Source organism: Periplaneta americana, chromosome 10 (assembly GCF_040183065.1).
Source record: "Periplaneta americana isolate PAMFEO1 chromosome 10, P.americana_PAMFEO1_priV1, whole genome shotgun sequence".
In the NCBI taxonomy this organism is placed as follows: domain Eukaryota; kingdom Metazoa; phylum Arthropoda; class Insecta; order Blattodea; family Blattidae; genus Periplaneta; species Periplaneta americana.
In genome coordinates, this window is record NC_091126.1 from 16572194 (window position 1) to 16598317 (window position 26124).

Genomic DNA, 26124 nt, shown 5'->3' on the forward strand with positions numbered 1-26124 from the left:
GGGAAAAAGAGTCAAGGAAATAGATAAATAATAATAATAATAATAATAATAATAATAATAATAATAATAATAATTATTATTATTATTATTATTATTATTATTATTATTATTATTATTATTATTATTATTATTATTATTATTATAGCAATGTGTCGGAATAAAATACTTGCTTAGGGGAAGAATGGATCAGTTGTGAATTCTTTCTTGCAATCTGGTTATGGCAGGTGCAGACGCGCTGCCCAAGCAGCGACGCTGGGCGAAGTCTCTGGACACCAGTTAATGATTAGAAAAAGGTAACGGAGGAGGAGAAACAGATGCAAGTTCCCTGTAGAATTCCGACCAATAAAGTGTTCTTTCTAGTCAGAAGGTAGCCACACAGTAGCAAGGCATCTTGACTGGGGGGAGGAATTATTTGTTTGATAAGTGTTAATTGCACTAATCATAACACCCCGGCGCCAGATTGGCGGCTAGCAACATGTTGCATGGTTTGTAACAAAACCAGACCCAACCAGAGAGAGGCTGTGCCTGGTCCTGTCGCAATCCAACACTCCGTGAAATCAGATCCCGCCCGCCATATCGAACGCTTTATCGAAATCCCTCCTTGCCTCTCTACCTCACTTGAAGTATTTCCATGTGCAACAGGTCATCTTCCCCAGTTCCTAAAATCGGTTTAACTCGTTAAAACAGACCGCGGACTTATCTGATAGCCGCTCCCTCTCCGCCGATATCGAGACCAAAATATTGGCCGTTAAACTGGAGAAAATCACCCCTCTACATGTGCAGGGACCTCCCAATGACAGTCTAGAGCCACTCCCACCGAAAAGTAAAAGTGTCAGATGAATGAGTAATTTGTTAAGAGCAAAGGAACTGACAAAAATGGATGACAAATTTATGTGTTGTTAACACTCTTAGTAAAAACCCCTCTGGGGGAAGGAACAAGTGTAGAGTTACATCGGCACGAGAATGACGCGTTGCAGATAAGAAGACATCCGACCAGAGCGGGCCGGACCGACATTCTGACACTATCGCCCAGGAAACCGGCGTGCGAGCGTCAGCTGACTACAACCCGAGCGCTCTCGGGTAGTTATGGGGCTAACTGCTTTGTAGGTAAGTCCGTAACCTCCCTTGCGAGATTGTTGGCTTTCCATATTTATATTATGAGGGAACATTTTTTCTCCGTTTGTAAAACGAATAAGTTTTTAAATTCCATTCGCTGTGTTTCATATTACATGTACGTATTCCATTTTAACACGATTAGGACGCTATATCTTATTATAAACGTCAGACCATTAACGGAACACTCCGATTCAGAACTTCTTCATAAAATAATATTTGTGCTCTATTTAACCTCAATCTACGCTATCTAGTAAGTTTATTATGTGGAACGAAAGTTATTTACGATGGTTAGCCTACAGGACATGACTTTTTGCTGGTTATTATCACCACAGAACACTGGAAATTTTTGACGAAAATCACGTTGTTTTCTTAGTGTGAGGCATTTCTATCGTTTCGAATTAAAATAATTTAGTTAATCAGATTAAAACTCTTTTTCACGCAGAGGTGTCGTAGTCATTTTTAATTTTGGGGACATTCTAGCGTATTACAGAACTTGATCAAGTTGGTCAACCCTTCTCTCGTGTCTCTCACCAATGATATTTTTGTAGGAGTACATTGTTATTATAAGCAAATGTTTCAAACCAAGATAAGAATAAACAAGTTGAAGAAAAGTCTGAATACGTGTTAAATTTTAATAAATTGAAATATTTTATTTTTAGTTCGTACACAACAACAAAAGAATCCGTGATGCAATTGCTAAACAAAAACTTAGAGCTAAGAATAAGTAAACTAATTAGTAAATTGTTATGGAAATGTCCTGGAACAGGCTTCAACTGCACTTTCAGTGCTTGTCTAGCGTGAGAGGGTTAGAAGGATGGGCTCAGGTGAATTTCTGTTGGGTGCTACCTATAGCTCGCCGATGATCTTCTAATAAAACCGCTCCTGTTTCAAAGCTATTTATTACTTAATGACGTTTTCGATATCAAACGTTGTTCATGAAAATACAAACGAATAAAATTAATTCAGTTCTACTTAAAAGTAGCGTTCTTATATTTTTGTACAGAAAGAAGGAAAATTATAGTGAATTACTCTTCTACGTACTTAAGTTGAAATATTTAAACTGCATTTAAAAGAACAGTAATTTTCATTTTAATACACACTTTAGTTTACGTTTCATTTAGTAAAAGTAACTACATACATTGATAATCCAACGTTGACAGAACTGAAGAATGTTCCTCAATATGGGGGGCACATAACAAGAAAGCATCATATATTTGGAATTTTGATGTCGGATTAGTATAGTTATAACTTGCAACCAGAAAGAGAACCGGATTAATATAACTACTAAACTAAACTACTCTTACAGCCTGGCACATTGCCTCCGTTTCTTTGTAAAGCCCCCCCCCCTCAAAAATTATTAGACTAGAAAAATAAGAGAGCAATTCAAAAGGAAGGTAGTTATTTTCCTGTTGAATGTCATGCAGACGCCCTTATTTTAGAACAAATAAACAGCTTGAGCTTCTTCTATTTTTCCGCTAGTATTAGAGGTCTATGCTGATCGTTCCATGATAGAATCTATAATATATTATACGCTAATTAGATTATGTGCCATTAATAAAGCTGAATTGCATTAAAGAACGTCAAGTGCTTATTAAATAGATGGCGTTTAGTTTCTTTCGATTTTTAAAAGCATAAGAGGGAAATATTTGCAGCAGTTCATCAAAGATAAGAAGTCTGTGCTGGAATACAAGCATGACTCATAGAATAACCGAATAGCAATCGTGAAATCGTCTCGTCCGTTGTACTTTATCATGTCTGCTCGCGTTCTGATATGCTTACTGTCTAAATACAAAAAATATTATCGATTTGTGTATCATTCCAATTCACACACATACAGTAAATACAAACTGCAAGAGCAATAAGTTGTATCTTTGCAACTACAAATACAATGGACCTCGGTTTGATTCCCGTTAGGAAGCGGTAGTCTATTTCCCGTTGGAATCAGGTATGTGTCCAATGGGAAATTCCTCTTCCTCCGCAGTATTTTTGTGGCTCCTTGATCAGTGACGGTAAATCGATGAAAATTTCTCACTTTTGTAAAAATTGTGAGGTCACTTACATAGACGAAGGAATGAGAAAATTGTGAAATATTTTGTGAGGAAAATCATGGCGTGTGAATACATAAAATATTTTTTTGCAATATCTGCAGTTTAAGTTGAACAACATTAACAAATTCTTGTTAGAACAAGAAGTCAAACTTACAATTAATTTACTATTTGCAATGACAACAGTAGTATATTTACTTACAGTGCAAGGTGAACATGAGTCGTTTAGTATCGAAAGTCAGCTACATCCATTTTATAAAATTTTACAAGAGAAACAAAAAAAAAAAATAATAATAATTTTAACTACAGCTTTTCTATAAACAGTTTCGTTACTTTGTCACCATGAAGTTACGACATAGACAAACATATACTGGAAATTTGAATTTGCTAGCCTTCTGATTTTTGGAGGGAAAAACATTTTTATTTGGATGTAGCTGCCTTTGAACCCACAATTGTGGATTCAGCTGTTTTTGCAATGATAGAATGTAATTATGCACAAAATGCCAAATTATTATCCTTTATTAACTGCTTAATTATTTAAAATGAAACAACATAGGATAATACAAACTTGTTCAATACAAGTAATTAAATTTAAGAACAACATTACAAATTTACTTCTTTAAAACTCACACAAAAATGAAATTGAATTATTCACAACTTTTGTCATAGACTTCGAATTAATTAATTCGCTAATTTGTTAATTCATTTGTTAACTATACAGAATGAAAGGCCACAATGATGATTGCAATTAAAAATAGCGGAGAGTTCAGCAGCAAATTAATAGCATTTGATATAAATGCAAGCGAAATCTGCATACGTGTATGTAGTTGACTCTGCACCTAACCGGGAACTTCAATCTTCAATTTAAACGGAATGATGTCCATTTTGCAACTTAACTCTTCACAGATCTATAGAAAAACTTACGAAGATCGCAAATAGAGCATTAAATCAATCTGAAAAAAAATGTGGATGTAGCTGACATTGATACTAGACAACTCAACTGTAAGTAAATATTACATGTTTAAAAATGATTTACATGTCAAATCATCCTTAAACTTCATATGCAAAGTATAACAATTTTTACTAAAAAACTTCATTTCACCTTAAAAAACACAGAATTTAGATTTACAAATATTTTACTTTTTTGGGGACATTGATCTATCAAAAATCTCTTTAATTTCGCTTATTTTGAAATATCAACTTTATCGTTTAAAGAGATTGTTGATCGCAAAATGGAATATTCACATCATTATCCTGCTGTAGTTGTATATTTTTTAGACTTTTCTAGAAAATGTACAAGTAAAACCGTCTCAGTGGTTTGAATACCCATGTTTTTAGCGCCGAACCATCTTCGAAAAAGATTATATCTTGCTTAATACATTTCCTTGAATTTTCCGGTAAAAGCGACGCAGATTCTTTGACATCAATGTCACTCATTCTTAACAGTTTTACTCAAATAACTACACTTCTACCACTGCACGTGGAAAAAACTGACAGCTGTGCAAAGGCGACGGAATCCACCGTAATTTCGTAAGACCTGGGACGTAACCCAACCACTCGATCCTTGCAAACAGTTCCCAACTTGGGACCCAATCATTTTCCCTTACATGTTCCTCGTCTGCTTCTCACTCCAGCATCATCTTTGGTATTCTATCACTTATCATCTTATTCACATACGCAAACCAATATCTTTCTTGTTTCACATATAAGACAATTTTAACATCAACAATTTCTGTATTTTTTCTAACTGTATTTCTTCTTGATTCCCGAAAGGCTCTCGTCCAAAATTCCATCTCGGTTACTAATATTTCTGAGATTAATCCCCCTGTTTTTTTCACTTTGGGTTTCTTATCACTATATTTTTTTCAACAAGATTGGATCTAACCCATCGTTACTTATAACCTGAACCTGGAGGACGAGGTTATTTTTCATTGTTCTATATACACTTTCAACACAGATAATCGCTGATTAACTTGCAACTTCTTTAATGTGTTAATTGTTTAGGAAATTACCTGGCTGACTAGTTTCAAACTGTTATTCTTCAAAACGTTCGACGATGAAGAATATCACTTCGAAACTAGTCACCTAGGTAATTTTCTAAAACGCTAACACAGTAAAGAAGTTGCAAGTTAATCAGATGTTGTTTCGTTCAAGATTTTCTTTCTCTAGTCTTTGACGAGCCAAGACTTACTGCAAGGCAGCAGTATGCCATATCCTGGCAGGGGACCCTTACAGGATCATCCATCGAAATTAACCCTGACTTTTTAAAGAGATGTTACTCCTGTACCCTTCCCCAATTTCCCCTCGCTTTTGACGACAAGAAACTAGTTTCATATGTGAGCCTAGGTTAGATGGGTTTCTATTTATAAATTCAAAATAAGCAATCCATACTGGATCTAAACCAATGCATAAAAGATGATAAATTTACTTCCAGTACTTCCATCAATAATCACAGTACATTTATCATTAAGGACATTTGAGAGAGATTGCTGTTCAGTATGATTTACCTTACTGGAAAAAAAATAAATAAATTTTCTACAAAATTTTCACCTCTCATTAAATAGACCCTGCTGAGTTGATTGATATCCGTAGTAACTAGGTGTATTTCTTTCACTTGGCAATAGTTGAACAACGAAGTCAAACTTACTAAAAGTTTGTATTTTTTTCTTTTAGTACCATTTTCTCAGAAACTAGTCAGAACTTGATAAACGATGTTATATACGTTGTATACTTTAGTAGTTTGACATTGGAGGTTGAAGTTTTATTGATATAAAGTTCTTAATATTTTTATTTATTAATTAACGCCATAAAATTAACGATAGTCAAAATATCAGTGTGTCCCGATTTTGTGAATATATAATGTTTCAAAAACACGCATCGGGCCAAAGGGTTCAGTTCCTAGTGGATAATGATGGCTATGTGTTACGTAATTTCGAGGAATGTGATTTTTATATAAAGTTAAAATATTTACTTATAATATTTTATTACGTAACTATTCGCCAAAATAATGGGATGAGATATGTGCTTATCCGATTTTCTTTCTACAAATACGATGATATGAGTAGGCCAAAGTACTTAACTACGAGCGATATTATATCATGGGTCAGACTTAAGGGAGTTGAGGATAGCGTATTGAACAAAGGCAGCAGAAAATAGCAAACAGCAAACCATTTTCGATAATACTGGTGACGTTACAACTCGTTAAGTATTTTCAACACCGAGGTATCAAGAGATTGGCAATGATTTTTGCTACCGCATAGATATCAAGAATGTTCTTGGCAAGCTTAAACAAGGCATAACGTGGTATCGGTCAATAAGAAGGCAAGGATCTCTTCCTTTATGATTCCTCTGTCTTGTGGTATGATGCATAGTCATTTGGGAGAACGCTTATGTTTGCAGAAAAAGTCTCGCCTTCCCGAGAAAAAAAAAGCGTTCTACAGTAGCAAATGTTAAAAGAGTATTCGTTCAGATGCAATATGCTCTGTAGTTGAATTAAGTTCAGTTGTTAGACATCTAAAAGCAAAATCGATCTATGTGCTTCATTTATGAAAACATTTAAACAGTAATATTCATAGTAATTTTAAGTTAAAGTAAACAATATTATTACTAAAATTTGAAGCTACAGCAAGAAACTATTTTGTATCCAGGAATTTCCAACGACTTCTCACTGTAAACAAGTTGTCTCAAACGTATAAAATATGAACAGTCTGTCACTTTACCACTTAATTCTTTGGCAGCGGTCTATGGAGCACATGTTACAAGACCCTTGTTACATGCATACACATATTTTCATTGATTTTAACAACGCTATATCAACTGCGAAATTATTTGACGTTGACGGAATCAGTGATAGTAGCTGCGCCTGTGGCTTAATAGCTAGCGCGCTGATCTCCCATCCAAGTGCACTGGCGTTCAAAGATACCTGACCGCTACTAATCGGTTTTTGTATTTTAGTAGGTTATTTTACGACGCTTTATCAACAGCTTAAGTTATTTAGCGTCTGAATGAGATGAAGGTGATAATGCCGGTGAAATGAGTCCGGGGTCCAGCACCGAAAGTTATTCAGCATTTACTCATATTGGGTTGAGGGAAAACCCCGGAAAAAACCTCAACCAGGTAACGTGCCCCGACCGGGAATCGAACCCGGGCCACCTGGTTTCGCGGTAAGACGCGCTAACCGTTGCTCCACAGGTGTGGACACTTCCATGAATAGTTGGCGAGATAACAATCAGTGTCGCCAATAGTACATAAATATACCAGTAGCCTACTATAAAATCCAAAATTTCATCCCCTCTAATGATTGTACAAAACACTATATTTAGCGGGAAACCGCTGATACTGTTAATTATGAGAATAATTTATACTTAACATCAAAATTTTCCCAAATACTTTTATCCGTCCCTATTGAGAACTAATGGAACTATTTCAAAGTTTTATCTTTGGTTCTGACATATTAGAAAGTTGGCTTACACAATCAGAACATTGGAGGTCAAATGTCTTTGCGCCTTAGTGTATCCGGGTTCGATCCCCAGCCAGGTAGTGATAGAACTTGTGGTGGACAAAGCAGACGTTGCAGAGAGTTTTTTCGGGGTACTCCCATTTCCCTCTATCGTTCCACCAACACTCTTCACCACCCACTCATTAATTTCATCACCCGAAATAGTAAAAACAGGCTTGGGTGAATTATGCGGTTAGTACGGGTTTCCGCTGTTGATATAGGAAGAGCTTGGGGCTCCGGGCCCCTGGGGCTTATCAGGCTACTTGTCCGCGAAACGGGACCTGGCCCTATTAGGGGATGAGGCAGAATGGCCCACCTGTCAGGGTTGACTGATCAGGAAGGGCTTGTGACTCCGGGTCCCTGTTGCTTGTCAGACTACTCGTTCGCGAAACGGGACCTAGCTCTATCAGAGCAGGCAGGATGGCCCACTTGTCAGCGTCGAATTCACGAATGCTACCCAGGCCACCCGTTGGACATATAAGGACGTACAAAGGGCCAAACCGTGCCTAAGTGTATGGGCCGGTCCCGAGTCCAGCCCACTGAAAAGCCAAACCAAGCCAATATATGTGCATATGCTACAATTATATTATGCTTCTACGTAAAGCTTGTACGTATCACAAAATTGGTGAAACTATTATAGGCATCCGACAAGGAAAACTCAGTGTGCAGAAACCAGCGGGGGTGGCTGTCTCGCGCAGATGACGTATGCTCCCGTTCCCAGCATGCTCTCACTCCTACTGCGGGGGGTGTAAGAAGGGTATAGCAAGCGTGCCGCGTGAATTCCGAGCTGAGTTTTGATTGTAGGATACCTATAAGAGCTACTGTGGTGCCAGAATGAAGATGAAAACAGATATAACATTTCTGTGTCGGAATAAGATATACCCAGTACTCGTTCGATACGAAAATATGTAGGCCTATTCAATCTCGAAATAAAATTATTTTATGATGATACTTTCTCTTTAGATTTGTATACCAGATGATATGATATGTAAGGCGGAAATGATAAAACTGTGCAGATATAAGTAGACAATAAAATAGATTAAAGTAAATAAAAAACTTGTTTTGCGTTTTGTATTTAATTGTATGTTTAATTAGAGAATTAGGCTAAAATTCTGGCCGCTCAGCTACGAATAAGATATACACACGTTACACACGAACTCAGGTCTGAATAGCAGCATTCCGTCCCTTAATGACTGCTGCAGTATGGTTGCGAGACTTCCTAATGGCAGGAAAAAAACTATACGTGTTTACATTTATTTTATTTTATTTGCAACAAAGCCGTCCATTTTATTTAAAACTGCAAGGGGATATTAACCCTTATCAGTTTCTCTAATGTAAAGTAAAAGTCATAATAGCACAGACAGTACTTACTGAGTAAAACAGTGTTAAAATTTATAGGAAAATTACTTTTTTTTTCTGATAAAATTATTGATTTGAGTCTAATAAGATATTACAATTTTTTGCTGTACTCTATCTAAAGAATAAGCTGTTAAAATCTGCACAATTATATTGCTTCCACCCTGCATGTGTCTACAGGAGAAAGCAATAAGTGTTTTTTCTTGTGATATGAAGTTCTTTCAGGGTTTATCTAAATCAACAGTAAGTGACAGGAAATTAACATCAGAAATGTATTTTAAAGATTAGAATGGCACTTTGTATAATTGAACACGACTGTAACATGCCTGTTAGTAGTAATACTATTAGTAAAATTATATTTTATTTCCAAGAGAGTCATTTTTGCATGATTTAGTTCATTACGTTCGAGGGAAAATATATCAAGTTACTTTATGTGTGCTATTTACTGCTTGGCTGGTACGACGGTTGCTTTTAACAGACTGAGAGCACTTTTTATTTTAATTAGTCTGTCATGAATGGAGCTTCACATATTCAATCTGCAAAATAAGAACAAGTTGAGTTCCGATCCTGTATTATGCCTTTCTAAGAAATTCAGTCAGAAATTCTTCAGAACACTGGACTTAATGCGCTTTAACACGCTTCGTCGCGATGCCAGTCTTTTGGGGTAATACAAATCCCTTGTTGAATCTTACTGCAACAGATCCTGCCATTCACTACAATTACGACGTCATCGATGTCAAATAAAATAATTAATAATGAGTTGCAAACTACTTATGATAAGAAATAACGCTACTGAAAAATCAGCATACGCGTTTGCAAACGTGCGAGAGTAGCGGAAGACATGGCAGTGGTAGGAGCACTTTATTTAACGAGATTTTCAACTGCATAGGCTATTCTGCTTTTGAGGTGGGCGAGAAATGGACGACAAATTTTCCCTCTAACCCTGGGCTTTTTACGTATAGCAAATTTACGACGCGGTACACTGTTTTAATACCCCTGGCGGAAGCGATGGTTGGATGGAACTCATCCTGCACTTGGTTTTCCGTGGTTTTCCTCGGGTCGCTAAGAAAAATATCGGGAGAAGACCTAAAAGAAACGGGCCACGGACCTGCTCCATTCCTTCAAAAATTTTCCCTCTGAATTTCTTAGGAGTTTTCAAAATTTAAGGCCTTCGCTTGCTCCTCGGATTCTAAATTCGGAACTTGCCTTCGCCGTCAAACTCGCCTGTCGAACATCAAAACCTTCCCTCAGGCTTTTGTAGCTGCCAATTTTTCTTCCTCTAGTACGGAGGTGGGACCCCAAGGCTTGCACTGCAGCCTGAGGCTTATTCCTATTCTGTGAATGATTGGATAGCCGAACGGCCGCGCTCTTGTACAAGTACATCACGCCGCACCGTGAACTTAACCCGGGCTATTGTATAGGATGATGTTTATATGCAGGCTTCGAGACTTTGGACCCGATACAATAAGTTTACTGCGCATGCACTATAGGTTGTTGACTCGCTGCAGGTAGATAGAGATGTGTTCAGGTAACAACGGTGCTATTTAGAGTAGAGTACGGTAGTATGGGGAAACACACATATGTACATTGTGAGAGTAAATATACATTACACAATGATAATATCAAAAGAATGTGAAAAGCATTTTTATTCTCCTGTCTTTTATAAGCATTTGTGTTTAATCATACACAGTGTTAATGGTGGAAATAAGCATGTAGCAATTTTAATTTTTTCATATCTCCTATTGGTCGTATTTAGGAAGTGCAGTTACAGTACCGAATTGCAATGTACCTACTACAAGATACATTCTCAGTGTCTCAAACGTAAATCTTTTTCGGTTATCTGCCAAAGTTTGTACTGTAGAAAGCTGCGCTCTACGTCGCATGACGTGATAGGAGCAAAACGAAAAAACCTAATATCATTGCAGTCTCTAAGAGACAGTCCTTTATTCTCGGGTGACTCTATGTCCACTAATTTGCTGTTTATGTTACACAATGTTGCATATCCGTTATTTTTTTTACATAAAATTGATTTCCACTTCTGTTTTACACGTTCAGTAACCGGTGTACTTGATGTGTCATTAATTCTCTGCATCATTTTCTAAATTAATTTGAGGGCTTCCGGCATCTCTTGCTCTGACTTCTCTAACCGTGTAATAGTTTCAGACACAGTTTGTATGAAAACCAAATTATTCATCAGAACCTTCAAATCCAGAGCGTTTTCCTTTGCGTATTTGTTGGCATTCATTCTACAGTACCCCACCCACTGTACGCTTTACCACTATACTCAGTACGCCGTTATGCGGATTTCCCACTGAACTGCTCTATTGGGTCCGAAGTCTCGAAGTCTGGTTATATGTTAGGGACCGATGGCGGGCTTATGTGAGGGCGGAAATGAACCTTCGGGTTCCTTAAAAGCCATTTGTAAGTAAGTAAGATGGTTATATGTGAATAATTATTAACGATGGCGAAATAAGTCCAAGGTCCAACGCCGAAAGTTACGCAGCAATTCTACTTCAATTAGTTGAGGGAAAACCCCGGAAAAATCCCAACCAGCTAACTTGTCCCAACCACAATTTGATCCCGTGCCCGCTCGTTTCCCTCTCAGACGCGCTGACCGTTACTCCACAGAGGTGGACCAGCTCCAACTTAATGAAAACAAATAGTTATTTTGCTTACATTCCAGTTCACAACATAACTAGAGGACTAATTATACAATTGTTTATCAGGGCTAACGGCTTCAAAGCTGGGTACCTGAATAAATTGAGTGCATTGAATTTTCAAATTAACATGGGGGCATAGGTAAATACCATACCAGCCATTAAAACTCACTCGTCAGAATTCGCCTCTGTTTTACTGATTTTTTTTATTGACGCTTGGATGGATGAATGGATTAGTTAGTGAATGGTGAGACAATCCCAAGTTCAACTTGGGCGCAAATATCGGCCCATTATTCTAAGTAAAAAATTTCAATGTGGACGTGAAATGACCAACAAATTTTGCAGGCACGTGCAGTAAATCTACGACATTGGACTCTCATGGCGATGTACATCAACCTTGGATAAAAACGAAGTAGCCTTGGGTTACGAAACACGGTTAAATTGTGACCGTGGTTAAATTGTAATTTCTATGTAGCGTTCATAATCACCGGTTACTTAAACACGGTTAGTCGACTCCTCACTTAATCAGGGTAAATCTGTGATGGTACACTGCTTCTACAGATTGACAAAAAGAAAGTATCCGTTCTTCTGCAAAAATGATATTCGACGACTAAAAACGAATACTCTGTTCACAATTCAAACGAACGTATCCTGCATTTTCGTGTTACATTTGTTTGCCTTTCGGCACTTACGTTTTCGGGTTCCATTCCTTTTATTTTTCGATGCTGTTAAGTTAAAATCTTGCGAAGTGGGAAATAATTACTTAACCAATAATCTGAAGCTATGATTATAATGCTTTAAGACCAGACAGGTTAAAATGAAAAAAATAAAAATAATAAAATAATAATAATAATAATAATAATAATAATAATAATAATAATAATAAAATAGTGAAGTACAAAACATACAATAAACACAATATTTTTTGATATACACAGCAAGAAAAATTATGATTACAGTCCATCATGAGTAAGTTGGAAGTTGATAGTGATATAGTTTATGACCAATTAAGTTCGGAATATGAATATAATATGAGAAGAAATTCCGAAGGCCGTGAAAGTACAGTTCAAGAAAAGTTCCAACAACGTAAAATTCCGAACTAGTTCTGAGACCATACGCAACTGGCGCATGCGTAGAAAAAAGTTTGGTATTAGTTCGTAATGCGTTCTGAATTCCTTGTTGGAACAAACCTAACTTGTCATTTTGAATTTCGCCAGCTTGGAATCCACCTCTTCAACTCCAAGTCTAGATCGAAACATGAAATAATTTGTTTAAAATTAAAGATCGTCTTACAGAGAAATAACTGTTCAGACTGAATGAGTTTTTAGGCTTTCACGGTGACTGTGATTAGAATTAGGCTTTAGAGTATTCCACCACGTCCTGGAACTTGACATTTCCAAAGTTTCGGAACTACATACAGGTTCCATCATCAGGATAAGACTACAGTTTAGTATATACAGTTGCGAAGCTCAATACTTAATAAATATGCATACATAGATAGTTGCTGACCACCAGGATCGCTACTATCGCCTCAGCACAGACCCTTTCCCGAGCAGACGATAATGTATGTTCGAGTTTTCCTCTATTTCAGTGTATGGAGCTCAGTGAAATATTATATTATAACTTTATTGAGTATCATTGCTAAGTTTTATTTAGTGTAAATGTCTATAAGTTCCGTTTACTTCTTATTGCATAATTTGTTGCAGAAATAATTACAAAACTGTGTTATTTTAATGTGAAGAGAATTTTACATGTTAACAATCTATTCGCATCAACATTTTAAGTTTAGAATGGAAGCTATTTTGAGGTTTAATAAAAAAGAATTTATATTGTGATTTTAATTTAGCACATCTATCTTCCTTAATTGCAGATAGAAAATTTACCATACTACTCCTATGAAATAAGTGTACGTACGATTGTGTTACTTCGCCTCTTAGGTAGTAGATAAATAAAATAATTCAGTACGTACTCGATTTTAGTATTAAAATACAGACAAATTGAATGTGTGGCGTATCATACATGACATTATGCTTAATTATAATGTATAATTGCGAATATAGGAATATAAATAATAACCTATAATTTCCATATGGCATAACATAGGCCTACATAATATGTAATGGCAGGGCATTGGAGACTTTGTAAATCTAGTTGCTCTAGTAATAGCGCTGTGAGGTTACCGTATTTCAATATAGTCAAGTGTCCGAAGGACAATAAGGTAGCACTCATAAAGCGGTGGAATTAGCGAAATAGAGTCAAATTGCATTTACAAGTTATCACACGTAACTTTATGCTTAATTATAATGTATAAATGCGAATATAGAATTATTGGTACAGTAAACATAACCTATAATTTCAACATATCAAAATATCCGTGCAGTGCAACTGAAAATTATTGAATCGTGCATAAATGAATGTACAAGAATTTCACAATATTTAATCCAAATAAAGTCAGGTATTACACATACGAACAACGTAATTTTCACACCAAAAATAATATTACACCTTAACTCGCAAGTGAATTATGTCTGAAGTGTCTCATAATCATTGTTTTAAATTTATTAATGCAATTACACTACATTTTTGAGAAATATATGTTACGCTTTATGCATTGCAACTAATTTATATAGTTGAAACGCCACCCTCCGTGATCGGGTTAAGCGAGTCACATGGTCTGCCTATATTAAATCACGATGGCAATGACACAGTCTATTGTTCCTAGTACTCACAGCGCTCCAAGTGGCTAGCAACTTTCGCGAGAAATGCAAAAAAATCATCCCAAGCTTCGCAACTGTGTATACTAAACTGTGATAAGGCCAGAGAGTCGCCTACTCCGTTCGGCTCGTTACGCCAGGCTAATCCGGACGTCTGTCTCAGCGGATTACCCACAAGCCTAATTACAATAAATTGTTGAGACTTTTGTTGAAATAAATGTTTACTTGTTGCGCCTTGTTTATACGCGAGATAAAAAGAAGTAATGAATGCATTACTTTCTTTCAGGGTATGGATTCAACGTGCCTAGAGTTTGAGAGTTTCTCATCGTTGTTTACGTCGCCAGAGCTGAGTCCACAACCCTACCTTGATTCTTCGTTAGAATGGTCAGCAAATTCTAGCACAAACACGTCTGGTAAGTAGAAAAATACTTCACAATTGTAAGGTCACTGTAAGTTTCAAGTTGCTAGAATCTGTCGAAAAGGAATGCAGCTCACGAGCTACACCTGTAACCAGCTTATTACCGAGAGAGGTGGCTCATGCGTTCCGCATGGGACTCGCATTCGGGAGGTCCGTGGTTCGATTCCCGGACCGACCAACCTGACTGTGGTTTCTCCGTGGTATTCCACACTTACTCGGGTAAATATCACGTTAGAATTTTCTTGCCACGGTCCATTTCCCTTTCCCTCCTGTGTAGAAAAATAATTTACATTTCATATCATTCATCTTCATCTCATTCCGTAGTCCATAGTCATAATCAGGTCAAGACGCGTGTCTTCGTCCGCTTATGGGGGATCCTCTCCGCAACCGTTCCTGGGTTTCCAGCCTTCCGCAATATCTCTGCCAGAATTCATTCCTTAAGAGCACTTCCAAGAGCGCATCGACTCCTTAAAAGAACACATGCTGCCGGTTGGTTGGTACACCTTATTCATCACATAAATTCTGGGTGCACAATAGATTTCAGAATGGTCGACGTGCAAAGGGTCGTCCCTAACCCGCCACCGTTACATTACGTTACCTAACCTAACCACTTTACTGCAAACAGCGGGTTTACGGTATGATATTCATGTATGACCATGTATATTTTAAGGATTAATGAGACCGAGAAAAAATTGTTCAATATACATTATTTTTAGATTTCGTGTCGCTCTGTCTTTATCTTCACAGTTTCTCGCCCAATGCGTGGGTGAACTATTGAAACATTCAGAATGAGAATCGAGGAATTTCTCCTGGAACTTATAATAATATGCTTTTGAAATGTAAATGCCAACTTTCTTTTTTTTATTACGACGCTTTATCAACAGTTTTGGTTATTTAGCGTCTGAATGAGATGAAGGTGATAATGCCGGTGAAATGAATCCGGGGTCCAACACCGAAAGTTACCCAGCATTTGCTCATATTGGGTTGAGGGAAAACCCCGGAAAAAACCTCAACCAGGTAACTTGTCCCGACCGGGAATCGGACCCGGGCCACCTGGTTTCGCGGCTAGACGTGCTAACCGTTACTCCACAGGCGTGGACCCAACTTTCTTAAGACAGTGGCCACCGGCCGGCGTAACTCAGTCGGCTGAGGCGCTTGCCTGCCGATCCGGAGTTGCGTTCGAGCGCGGGTTCGATTCCCGCTTGGGCTGATTACCTGGTTGGATTTTTTCCGAGGTTTTCCCCAACCCTAAGGCGAATATCAGGTGATCTATGGCGAATCCTCGGCCTCATATCGCCAAATACCATCTCGCTATCACTAATCCCATCAAGCTAAATAATTTAATAGTTGATAGTGTCGTTAACTAACCAACTAAAAATCGAAAGTAGAATAATAATATTAGGTATATTACAATAATACACAGCTAATTTTGTACATTTTCTAATATTAATTATCTACCGTATATCATTTTAAAATATTTAATTTATAAATTTGAGCCTAAGTGAAATATCTGGGTTTACAGAGAATATCTTTTGTATGTAATCCAACTAATGAATGTTAATTTTCCAATTTCGATGCATATTGAATGACTTCATTTAGAAACGGTAATATCATTGGCAATGTGATAAAGGAACTGAATTTTTACGAAAGGCTAAGGCGTACAATGAGAAAATATGCGTCAGTTTTGTGACACCCATTCTTAATTTTATTTATCATTGTAAGTAGACTATTATAAACATAAATTTGCTGCAAAAGATCGGTTTTTGAGACTCTTCTACTACTGGGCGGATTTTATTCATGGTTTGTATCTACGAGCTAATTCAACTGCGAATGATGAACGTGAACTAATATAATCTAAATTTAATGAGATTTTACTTAACAAATTAGTAGACAAAATGATGATTTAGTCAGAGTCGGCTCTAACGATTTTCTGTTAATATTTGTTTCGTAAGACGATAAAAATAAATTGAGCAACCCAGCATGTCTCCAGACTTCATGTTTAGAAGTTGCTTATTAGATCTATAGGCTATGAAGGATTATTTCTATCTTTGGTTGTAAATATCCTAAGGCCAAACATTCTTCACACTAAGCGACTTAACTACTGCCATTAATAATAATCCGTGGCGCTATAGCCCATGAAGGGCCCAAACCGACCAGCCAGCCACATGCCGAAGCAGAGGTGGGCGATCATCCAACCAGGATGGAGGTATCATGTGGTTAGCACGATGGTCCCCCCAGCCGTTATAGCTGGCTTTCGCAACCGAATTTCGTTACCTATAGTAGCTCCCCAAGTGCATCACGATGCTGGGTGGGCACCGGTCCCATACACTGGCCGAAATTTCATGAGAAAATTTCTTCCCCCATGAGGACTCGAACCAGCGCGCATTCCGTTACTCGAGTCTTAGGCAGGATGTCTTAGATCTCAACGCCTCGGCGCGAGACTAACTACTGCACTTAGTGAAGAGCAATTTGTTCTTCAGGAATACTTGTAGAGTCAGAAAGTACCGGAACTTCGATTGGCAACGCCATGCTCTGTAGGCAACTTCTCTTCCTTGTCCATGTGGTATGTGGCCTACTTTACAGGCGTATAGATTCAGTGTGCCGACCGATTAAAGGGGAAAGTAATGTTTGAAGTGTTCTTCGATATTCAGTGTTTCGTAATTTTTAAGTAGATTATTTTACGACGCTTTATCAACATCTTAGGTTATTTAGCATCTGAATGAGATGAAGATGATAATGCCGGTGAAATGAGTCCGGGGTCCAGCACCGAAAGTTATCCAGCATTTGCTCATATTGGGTTGAGGAAAAATCCCGGAAAAATCTCAACCAGGTAACTTGCCCCGACCGGATATGGAACCCGGGCCACCTGGTTTTGCGGCCAGACGCGCTAGCCGTTACTCCACAGGTGTGGACCTGTCTCGTAAATTTCGAGTTTATTCCTGAGGGTCGAAATATCAGTAAGGAGACACATGTTGCAAGTCTTCGACGTCTTCGTGATGCAGTTCGACGAAAAAGTCCAACTTGTGGCAAGGACAGAATTGAGTTCTTCATCATGAAAATACCCCAGCACATCGGTCGCTAGGCGAGCGTATTCCTCGCACAGAACAAAATATCTGTCCTTCCATCCAGATCCTGCTCCAGCAGATTTCTACCTATTTCCAAAGGTCAAATCCCTACTCAAGGAACAGCGGTTTGCGGCAGCCGAAAAGGTGAAAATTCATACGACTCGCTCTCTGCAGGAAGTGACCAAAGATTGACTGCAGGAATATTTCGAGAAGTGGTGCGGACGCTGGCAGAAGAGTCACTGCCCAGGGGGCGTACTTTGAAGGAGGTGTTGTGTAAATAGTTGCATGCCATCTGCAACAAAGTTTTATACACATGTGTTCGGATAAGTTTTGACTCTACTAGTAGGTAGAAATCTGCTGGAGCAAGATCTGGAGAATATGGAGGCTGTGGAAGGACAGGTATTTTGTGTTGAGCGAGGAATTCGCTCACCAAAAGCGACTGATGTGTTAGGTTATTGTCATGATGAACCCAATTCTGTCCTTGCCACAAATTGGGTCTTTTTCGTCGAACTGCATCACGAAGATGTCGAAGAATTGCAATATGCGTCTCCTTACTGACAATTCGATCCTCAGGAATAAACTCGAAATTTACGAGACCCTGGATATCGAAGAACACTTCAAGCATTACTTTCCCCTTTGATCAGTCGGCACACTGAGTCTATACGCCTGGAGGGTAGGCCTTCCGCCTCGGGCAGTTAAAGGAGCCTTGGGGGGTTGCAGAAGCAGGAGTGGTACATGGACTCTGTTGGCTGTAGGGACCGGTCGTTAAGGGGGTCAGATGGTTAGGTCGGTGCGCGTAGAGGATTGGTGAGCACAATAGACCTCAGGTCGTAGTGCGTGGGATGTTTCCCTCCCTTCTTCCTAACAAGGAAAAAAACTCCGCCATATTGAATGAATGAATGAATGAATAAAGCAAGAAGGCAAACAAACAAACAAACAACTAAATAAATAAATAAATAAATAAATAAATAAATAAATAAATAAATAAATAAATAAATAAATAAATAAATTTCTGCCCGGCTGCATTCAAAATCGTGAATTTTTTCTTACACTATAAACTCACGAAATCTCCGTCCAATCCGCGGAATATAACAAACCTATATGTTCCACCAGTAAAAACATAACGATATCGCATGTATTTTACCGGTAACAATTATTGAGGATTTTAATCGTTACGGATATGTAATGGTAAAGATAATGCATGCGAATTCGGTATTATATGCAACCTATTTTTTTTTCGGTATTACATCGTTATCCTTGTCAAGTTGCTTTATAGACCTGAGCAATAAGACACATTTCATAACAATTCATATAACTTTGCTTACAATACCATGAATTCATTGAGAGATCTGAAGCAGTTTACTATTCTTGTATGTACTTCGAGCTGAAACGAAATTTAAAGTGAGATTATAAAAGAATATAAATATAATGCACGTTGAATTAATTGACAGATGCAGCCATGGGTCACGACTTCGAGGACTTGATATGGAAAGACGTGTTTCCCGAAACGAGTGAACCTCCTGCCCAAGAACTTCCTGCAAAGACGTTGTACTGCACTGAACAGTGCACGGAATACCTCAACGAAAGTGCTGAGCAGCTTCAATACAAACCAGATTCTTCGCCAATTATGGTGTTGGGGGTAAACTTGTCGTCGCTGGGAGACGAATTCTCGTGGCTTCCGTCTATTGAGGAGGAACACGGCGAGCCCCAGGCTCCTACCACCGTACAGACGGACAACGACGCTGCGTCTGCGGCACTGGCATCACACGACTATGCCGTTAGGAGCATGGAGTCGCCACGGCTGTACAATACTCAACAAGTGTTCCAGATCCAGATGGACGGAGTCTTCATTCCTCCATCACAGCACCAGCAACCGACGTCGTCGACGAAAAACAACTCCGAAATAAAATTATTTCAATGCACGTACAACGGGTGCAACAAAATATATGCCAAATCCTCGCACTTGAAAGCCCATTTGCGTCGCCACACCGGCGAAAAGCCTTTCATCTGTATCTGGCCTGGTTGCCAGTGGCGATTTTCACGTTCAGACGAACTTTCTCGTCACCGAAGGTCGCATTCAGGTATCAAACCATACCGCTGTCCGACATGTGAGAAAGGATTCTCGCGATCAGACCATCTTTCAAAACATATCAAAGTTCACAACCGCCAGCGTTGGATATATGGGAAGGGCATGATAAACATGCGCAGAGACAAGAAAATATATATTTAACTGAACAGCTTCTTCTCAATGACAGCTTCACACAGACATACAAAAATTTTTCAAGAGTATTCACTTTCATGTAAGAAGCTGACAGGAAAGCTAGGCTGATGTGTGTGGATTAATATTTTCAATCGTCCAGGATATAGTTTAAGGGAAAATGGGACTGAGTTTTGAAACATTTGAAGTTTTTGATTAATTCCTTACAAATTCGACAGGTTTGTTGTGTCTGTACGTTTAAATAACAGTACCAAATTTCATCAAGTTTCATTAATAGTTCCGTAGGTATTAATTTTCACGTATTTTAACTATATTAAATTATGCGTAAATTCAAAACATCCCTGGCGGCTTCAGAATTGTTTTTGCTTTTAAAAATCTTCTATGACAAACTTACACTTCATGATAAAGAAAATTGCGCAAGAATTTTTAAATTTGAGAATTGGTTCATGAGATAAAAATTTTCTTACAAATCATAATTTTTGCTTGATATTTTTTTTCTAATTTGTAGAAGTTAAAAATTTATACCAAGAAAAGTTTTAAGTAAAGAGCTGATTGCATACACAGTTTTGTGTATTGCAATATGCTGAATATTCTTGCAAAGTTTCATGTAAATCGAAGCAAATGGAAGCCGCTAGGAATTTTATTATTGACCAGAAATGTGGTTATGAGAAAACGCAATTTTAGTGGGTGTGGTGGCATTTTAAAAATGGTCGCCATACCTTTAAAAGTAGTAGACAAGAGCTAAATATAGGACAAAATGTTAAACAAATGTATAAGGTAATTATTTATTTTTACCATTTTGGTCAAAAATTCAGTCCAAATGCCCCTTAGGTGGAGATGGAAATAGAATTTGGTCAGATTTCCATTTAACGCATTGGGATTTAATACAGTATGGTGAAATGAAAAAAGAAAGTTTTCGAATCTAATGTTTGAGCAAAATTTCGAAGACACTCCTTCAAAAGTTTAATACTAAAGCACATTTAACATTTTTTTCTTTCTCTCTCTCTGGCACACAACATAAATTTTCTTCGGGTATTCAAAATAAGAAGGTATTTATGATCAACAAAATTTCTTGATCACGAATTTAATACTCTATATTCAGTAACCATTTAAGCAATACTGGCTGCCTCAATTTAATAGTATCTACTAATAAATAATTATATATCGATCGTCCAGTTCAAAAGTGCGACAACTCAAAAATTGCCATTTTTTAGTTATTTATACTACTGAAAGCCCCTTTCGGAGCTCTTTCCGAGTCGGTATTGAGGTAAGTCATATTTACAACCAAAGAGAAAAAAAAACGAAATAAACTGCTTTAGAAGTAATTATAACTATGGTCTTTATTAATTCATTATTGCTACTTTTCGAAATCTGTTAATAATGAACTGGAAGATTGTGATATACTCGTCCTGACTGAATACCGACTCATTTCTAATTGTCGTGGTTATGAACCAGAAATCTGTTCCTTTCTAGGTGATTTATTTGAAACTTTCAACTGAAGATATCTCAAAACTTGTTTTTTTGAGTTGTTTCACTTTAGAACCAGACGATATATATATGTATATATATATATATATATATATATATATATATATATATATATATATAGTTGCATAATACTACAGTATAATGATTTGTGTATCCGTACTTGATTTGCACTTTTATACTGTAGCGAAGTGGCTAAATTGGCAATAGGGACAGTGCTATTGCAATATTCAGTATTGAACAGGAGCTTACACGCTTATAATATACATTATATGAATGCACGAATACGTCATACACAATATATGTACTATATAGCATAATTAACATGCATGGGTACATAAAATATAAGATAGGCCTACCTAACATGCATACATATACACAAACATACGTACATGAACATCCATGTAAATATACACATACATAACATACATACATACGATGCGCATCCAGAAAGTAAGTTTCCCTATTTAAAAAAAAGGACACACACTTTCAGGAAAACATTTATTGGCAACAGGTACAGCAATGTTTCAGCTATTTTTCAACATAGTCATCATCAGAATTGAGACACTTGTCGTATCGTGGGATCAACTTTTGTATCCCTCTGTCGTAGAACTCTGGCGCCTGTAACTGGAACCAGCGTGTGACAGACGTCTTCAGCTCTTCGTCGTTGCCAAAACTCTCACCGGAGGACAGGAATTTCTTGAGGTGCAAGAAAACGTGAAAATCGCTGGGAGCAAGATCAGGACTGTAGGGTGGTTGATCAAACAACTCCCAGCCAAATTCCGTCAAAACAGCTGCTGTGCGCCGAGCCGTAGGTGGACGAGCATTGTCATGGAGGAGCACAACACCTGCAGTAAGCATTCCACGCCTCTTGTTTTAAATGGCACGTCGCAATTTTCGCAGTGTTTCACAGTAACGGTCAGCGTTCACTGTTTCACCTCTTGAAAGGAAGTCAATGAGCAGAATGCCCTTCCTGTCCCAGAACACCGTGCACATCACTTTCCGTACCGACAGCGTCTGTTTGAATTTCGTCCTGACCGGAGATCCACTATGCCGCCAATGCTGCTTGGTTTCCGGGGTGAAGTGCGAAATCCAAGTCTCATCGCCCGTGACGATCCTGTCGAGGAACTCGTCGCCATCATCGTGATACCGTTGCAGAAATGTCAGTGCTGCTCCTAAACGTTGCATTTTGTGTTCGGGTGTCAGGTTTTTCGGCACCCACCTGGCACACACTTTTTTGAACAGCAGCTGCTTAGTGACAATCTCATGCAACAAGGATCGCGATATCTGCGGAAAATGGCTGCTCAGCTCCGTAATCGTGAAGCGACGGTTCTCCATGATGCACTGCCGCACCAGCTCAACACGATCATCATTGATGAGGGACGGTCGCCCACTGCGCTCGTCATCATGGACACTTTGACGACCTTCGGAAAACTGCCTACACCAGCGACACACCATCTTCTTACTCATGATGTTCGGCCCATAGACCTGACAGAGCTGCCGATGAATTTCAATTGGCGCAATGCTTTGTGCATTAAAGAACTTTATCACCGACCGAACCTCGCAGGCGGCGGAAGAAGGAATAAGAGCTTCCATTTCGGACCACTGTTGCCACGCTACTGGCACCAGGCGGGACCTGTGCTGCTGGCATATGATTGATACGTCATAGATCTGTTACGCATGCGCAATTGACACGGCTAATTACGTTTACTTTCAAGGAGAAAAAATCGGGAAACTTACTTTCTGGATGCGCCTCGTACATACATACAATAACCGTATAAATACATATGTGTGTTCAACATAATGAGCCCATAACATTCCTACTACCATTCATGAATTTAAGTAGTCGATATTAATAAGAAAAATACGAAACTTCCACGAGACTCGAAAAATCATGATGACTGTAGAAAGAATTTTAATGTATGGTATGTTGTAGCGATTCCGGTTGTGGACATTACTTAGCGACAGAAATAGATGGAAAAAGTTTTCTAGCCACAGATATTCGTACGGGCCAATTCTTCCTATCTGTTCCTGACAACAATGTCCTGAATTCGTAATTCCACACACTTCATCGGCCTAGCGATCTGTCATTCACAAGAGCTCTCAATTTCTTTCGAATATTAATATTTAGTATTGAAGTTCTCTTGTATTAATTATTTTATTATTCATACAGAATCATGTTAAATATCTGATACCATGGATGAATATTATTTTACATCACAAGATTAGCATTTTACAAACAATTATAAAAGTTCGGTTTCATTTAGTGGGAGAGAAATTGACTGTTCTTAATAGAAGAGAAATTATACTGTCTGTACAATTAAGAGACAGAAGGGTATTTAAACCCTTGTAAACGTACCACATAGTCCAAAGTATAATAATGGTACGTGATAATAATTTGCAGCTTTGTATCTAAAATGGTCATTGTCTCTTCATGTACAAGTCATCTCTTTGACTTGAACCTATAATATTTTCCTATTACAACATTTCAGATTTTTCAAGTTGATCTAGTTATGTATGCTTAGTTTAACCCTCGTGCTACCAAGGTTTTTCACAACTTATTACCAAGAGGGGTAACATGATTACCCCCATCAAAATCATACAGTACCGAATTTTGTTAAGAATTTGGAATAGGCTATAAACAGTTTATATATTACTGACTATAGAAATACAAAAAATTTGAAAATATAACAATAATAATAATAATAATAATAATATTATTATTATTATTATTATTATTATTTTAAAAATACAGAGTGATTCAAAAGTCCAGTTCCATTTTGTTGAAATAGTATTTAAAAATTAATGAACTCTAGTTGTGTTACTGGTGACACTATGAAGTAACATATACAATACATTTCAATTTGCCTTCCTCCCATTTCAACATAAACTCCTCAATGCTATATAGTTTTGGCATGGTGGAAAACACATTTTACAGACATTGAAAGTCACAGTACTATAACATAATTTGGAAATAATTTCAGTCAATTCTTAAAATGTAAACATTAAAATACCATATATACAAGCATGAGGATCTAAAAATATTTGTTTATAATAAAATACAAATTTAAATTCTAAAAGTAAATAAAGAAAAATATGAAATTAATAAATCAAATTTTAGTTATATGTTGAAATTTAAATATTTGAACAACACCTGTACTACAATAAGGATCTCTAAAATAGGCTGCACTAATTACTTCTAACAAAATCACTTTTAGAAAAGCCATAACACACAGATATATAAAAATAAATAAATAAATAAATAAATAAATAACTAACTAAATAAATAAATAATAAATAAATAAATAAATAAATAAAATTGGGATCAAAAGGTCATGATAATGTAAATAACAACATAAAATTTGTTATAAATAACACAAAAAAATCATTTGGAAGCAGACAAACAGAGAAATGAAGAAAATTTAGATGCAGATTAAATGTAATATTCTGGAATTTTCATGGCACAGACTACGAAGGGGGTAATAAGATTATCCCACATGAATAATGTGAATTACAACTTAAAGTAGATTAATTATTAGGTATGTAATTCTTAATTCAAATTGTTAGTAGACATATAACGGACAAATACATGGCAATTAAAAAGAAATAGGGAGAAAAATGAAAATAATGTTGAAAAATCATCGGTGGGGTAATCCTATTACCCCTCTTGGTAGCAGGAGAGTTAATTTGTACAAATTATGATTTTACAAGTAATTTGAATATTAAAAAGACAGTTGAAGAATTCAGTATTACGGCCATGCAGCTATTTTCTATTGGGAAAAGGTATTGTATTTATTGGAATGTCTATTGTTGTTTGTTTCATTTAATTTAGTGTGGTTTCAAGCTGTACGGCATCTGAACATTGTCTCTCTAATACAGAATGCATCATTGAACTCCGGACTCTGCCGATGTTCTGTCGTGGTAGGAGAGTAGTGGAGTGATTCGGTCGTTACCGACTGCAATGTGGAGTTAAATGGTCACGTCTGTTTTAATTTGAGCGCATCACAATATTAAAAATTTCACAATTTTTTTGTATATATAACATAAAATGCACTAGATTTAGATAAATATACTGAATTATGTTAGTTAAAACTAAATTGTTATTATGGTTTAATTTAAGTGTATTTGTTCCATGACTTGTCTTTGTCGAAACGATACAATTTTTTTTTCATAAGTTTCACTTTTTGTACAATTATATAATTAAATATGTTGGCTGTGACTGAGAACACAAATTTTACGATCAATCATGTGTACAAAATGATGAGGGTAGTGTTCTGAATTACTTATCCTAAAATACTCTTAGTATGGTTCTCTGTTCGTTACATGTAATGAAAATTTCAATGGTTATATAAAGAATTACTGATAGCAAACTGTCTGTGATGATCTGTATATACTTCCTATTCAAACGTTAAACTTCTTATATAGCTTTAAGGTAAGAGAGTGGAGTAACGGTTAGAATGTCTGACCGTGAAACGAGCGGCCCCGTATTCAAATCATGGTTGTTCTTGATATAATGAAAAAGAAGCAAAATCATCTACAACTATAAATCATA

The 26124-nt window shown here is 37.2% G+C and overlaps 1 protein-coding gene across 1 annotated transcript; it reads left to right on the forward strand.

The window, feature by feature from the left end:
- Positions 1-738: 738 nt before the first annotated feature.
- LOC138707472 (Krueppel-like factor 6) lies at positions 739-26124 on the forward strand. Its single transcript, XM_069836954.1, has 3 exons — positions 739-1107; positions 14673-14799; positions 19321-26124. The coding sequence occupies exons 2-3, from the start codon at positions 14676-14678 to the stop codon at positions 20097-20099; spliced, it is 903 nt and encodes a 300-aa protein (XP_069693055.1). The 5' UTR covers positions 739-1107; positions 14673-14675; the 3' UTR covers positions 20100-26124.

Coding starts and splice junctions, on each gene's coding strand:
- LOC138707472 (XM_069836954.1), top strand. CDS start 14,676: ATGGATTCAACGTGCCTAGAGTTTGAGAGTTTCTCATCGTTGTTTACG. Junction 14,800..19,320: donor TTCTAGCACAAACACGTCTG/GTAAGTAGAAAA, acceptor ATTAATTGACAG/ATGCAGCCATGGGTCACGAC.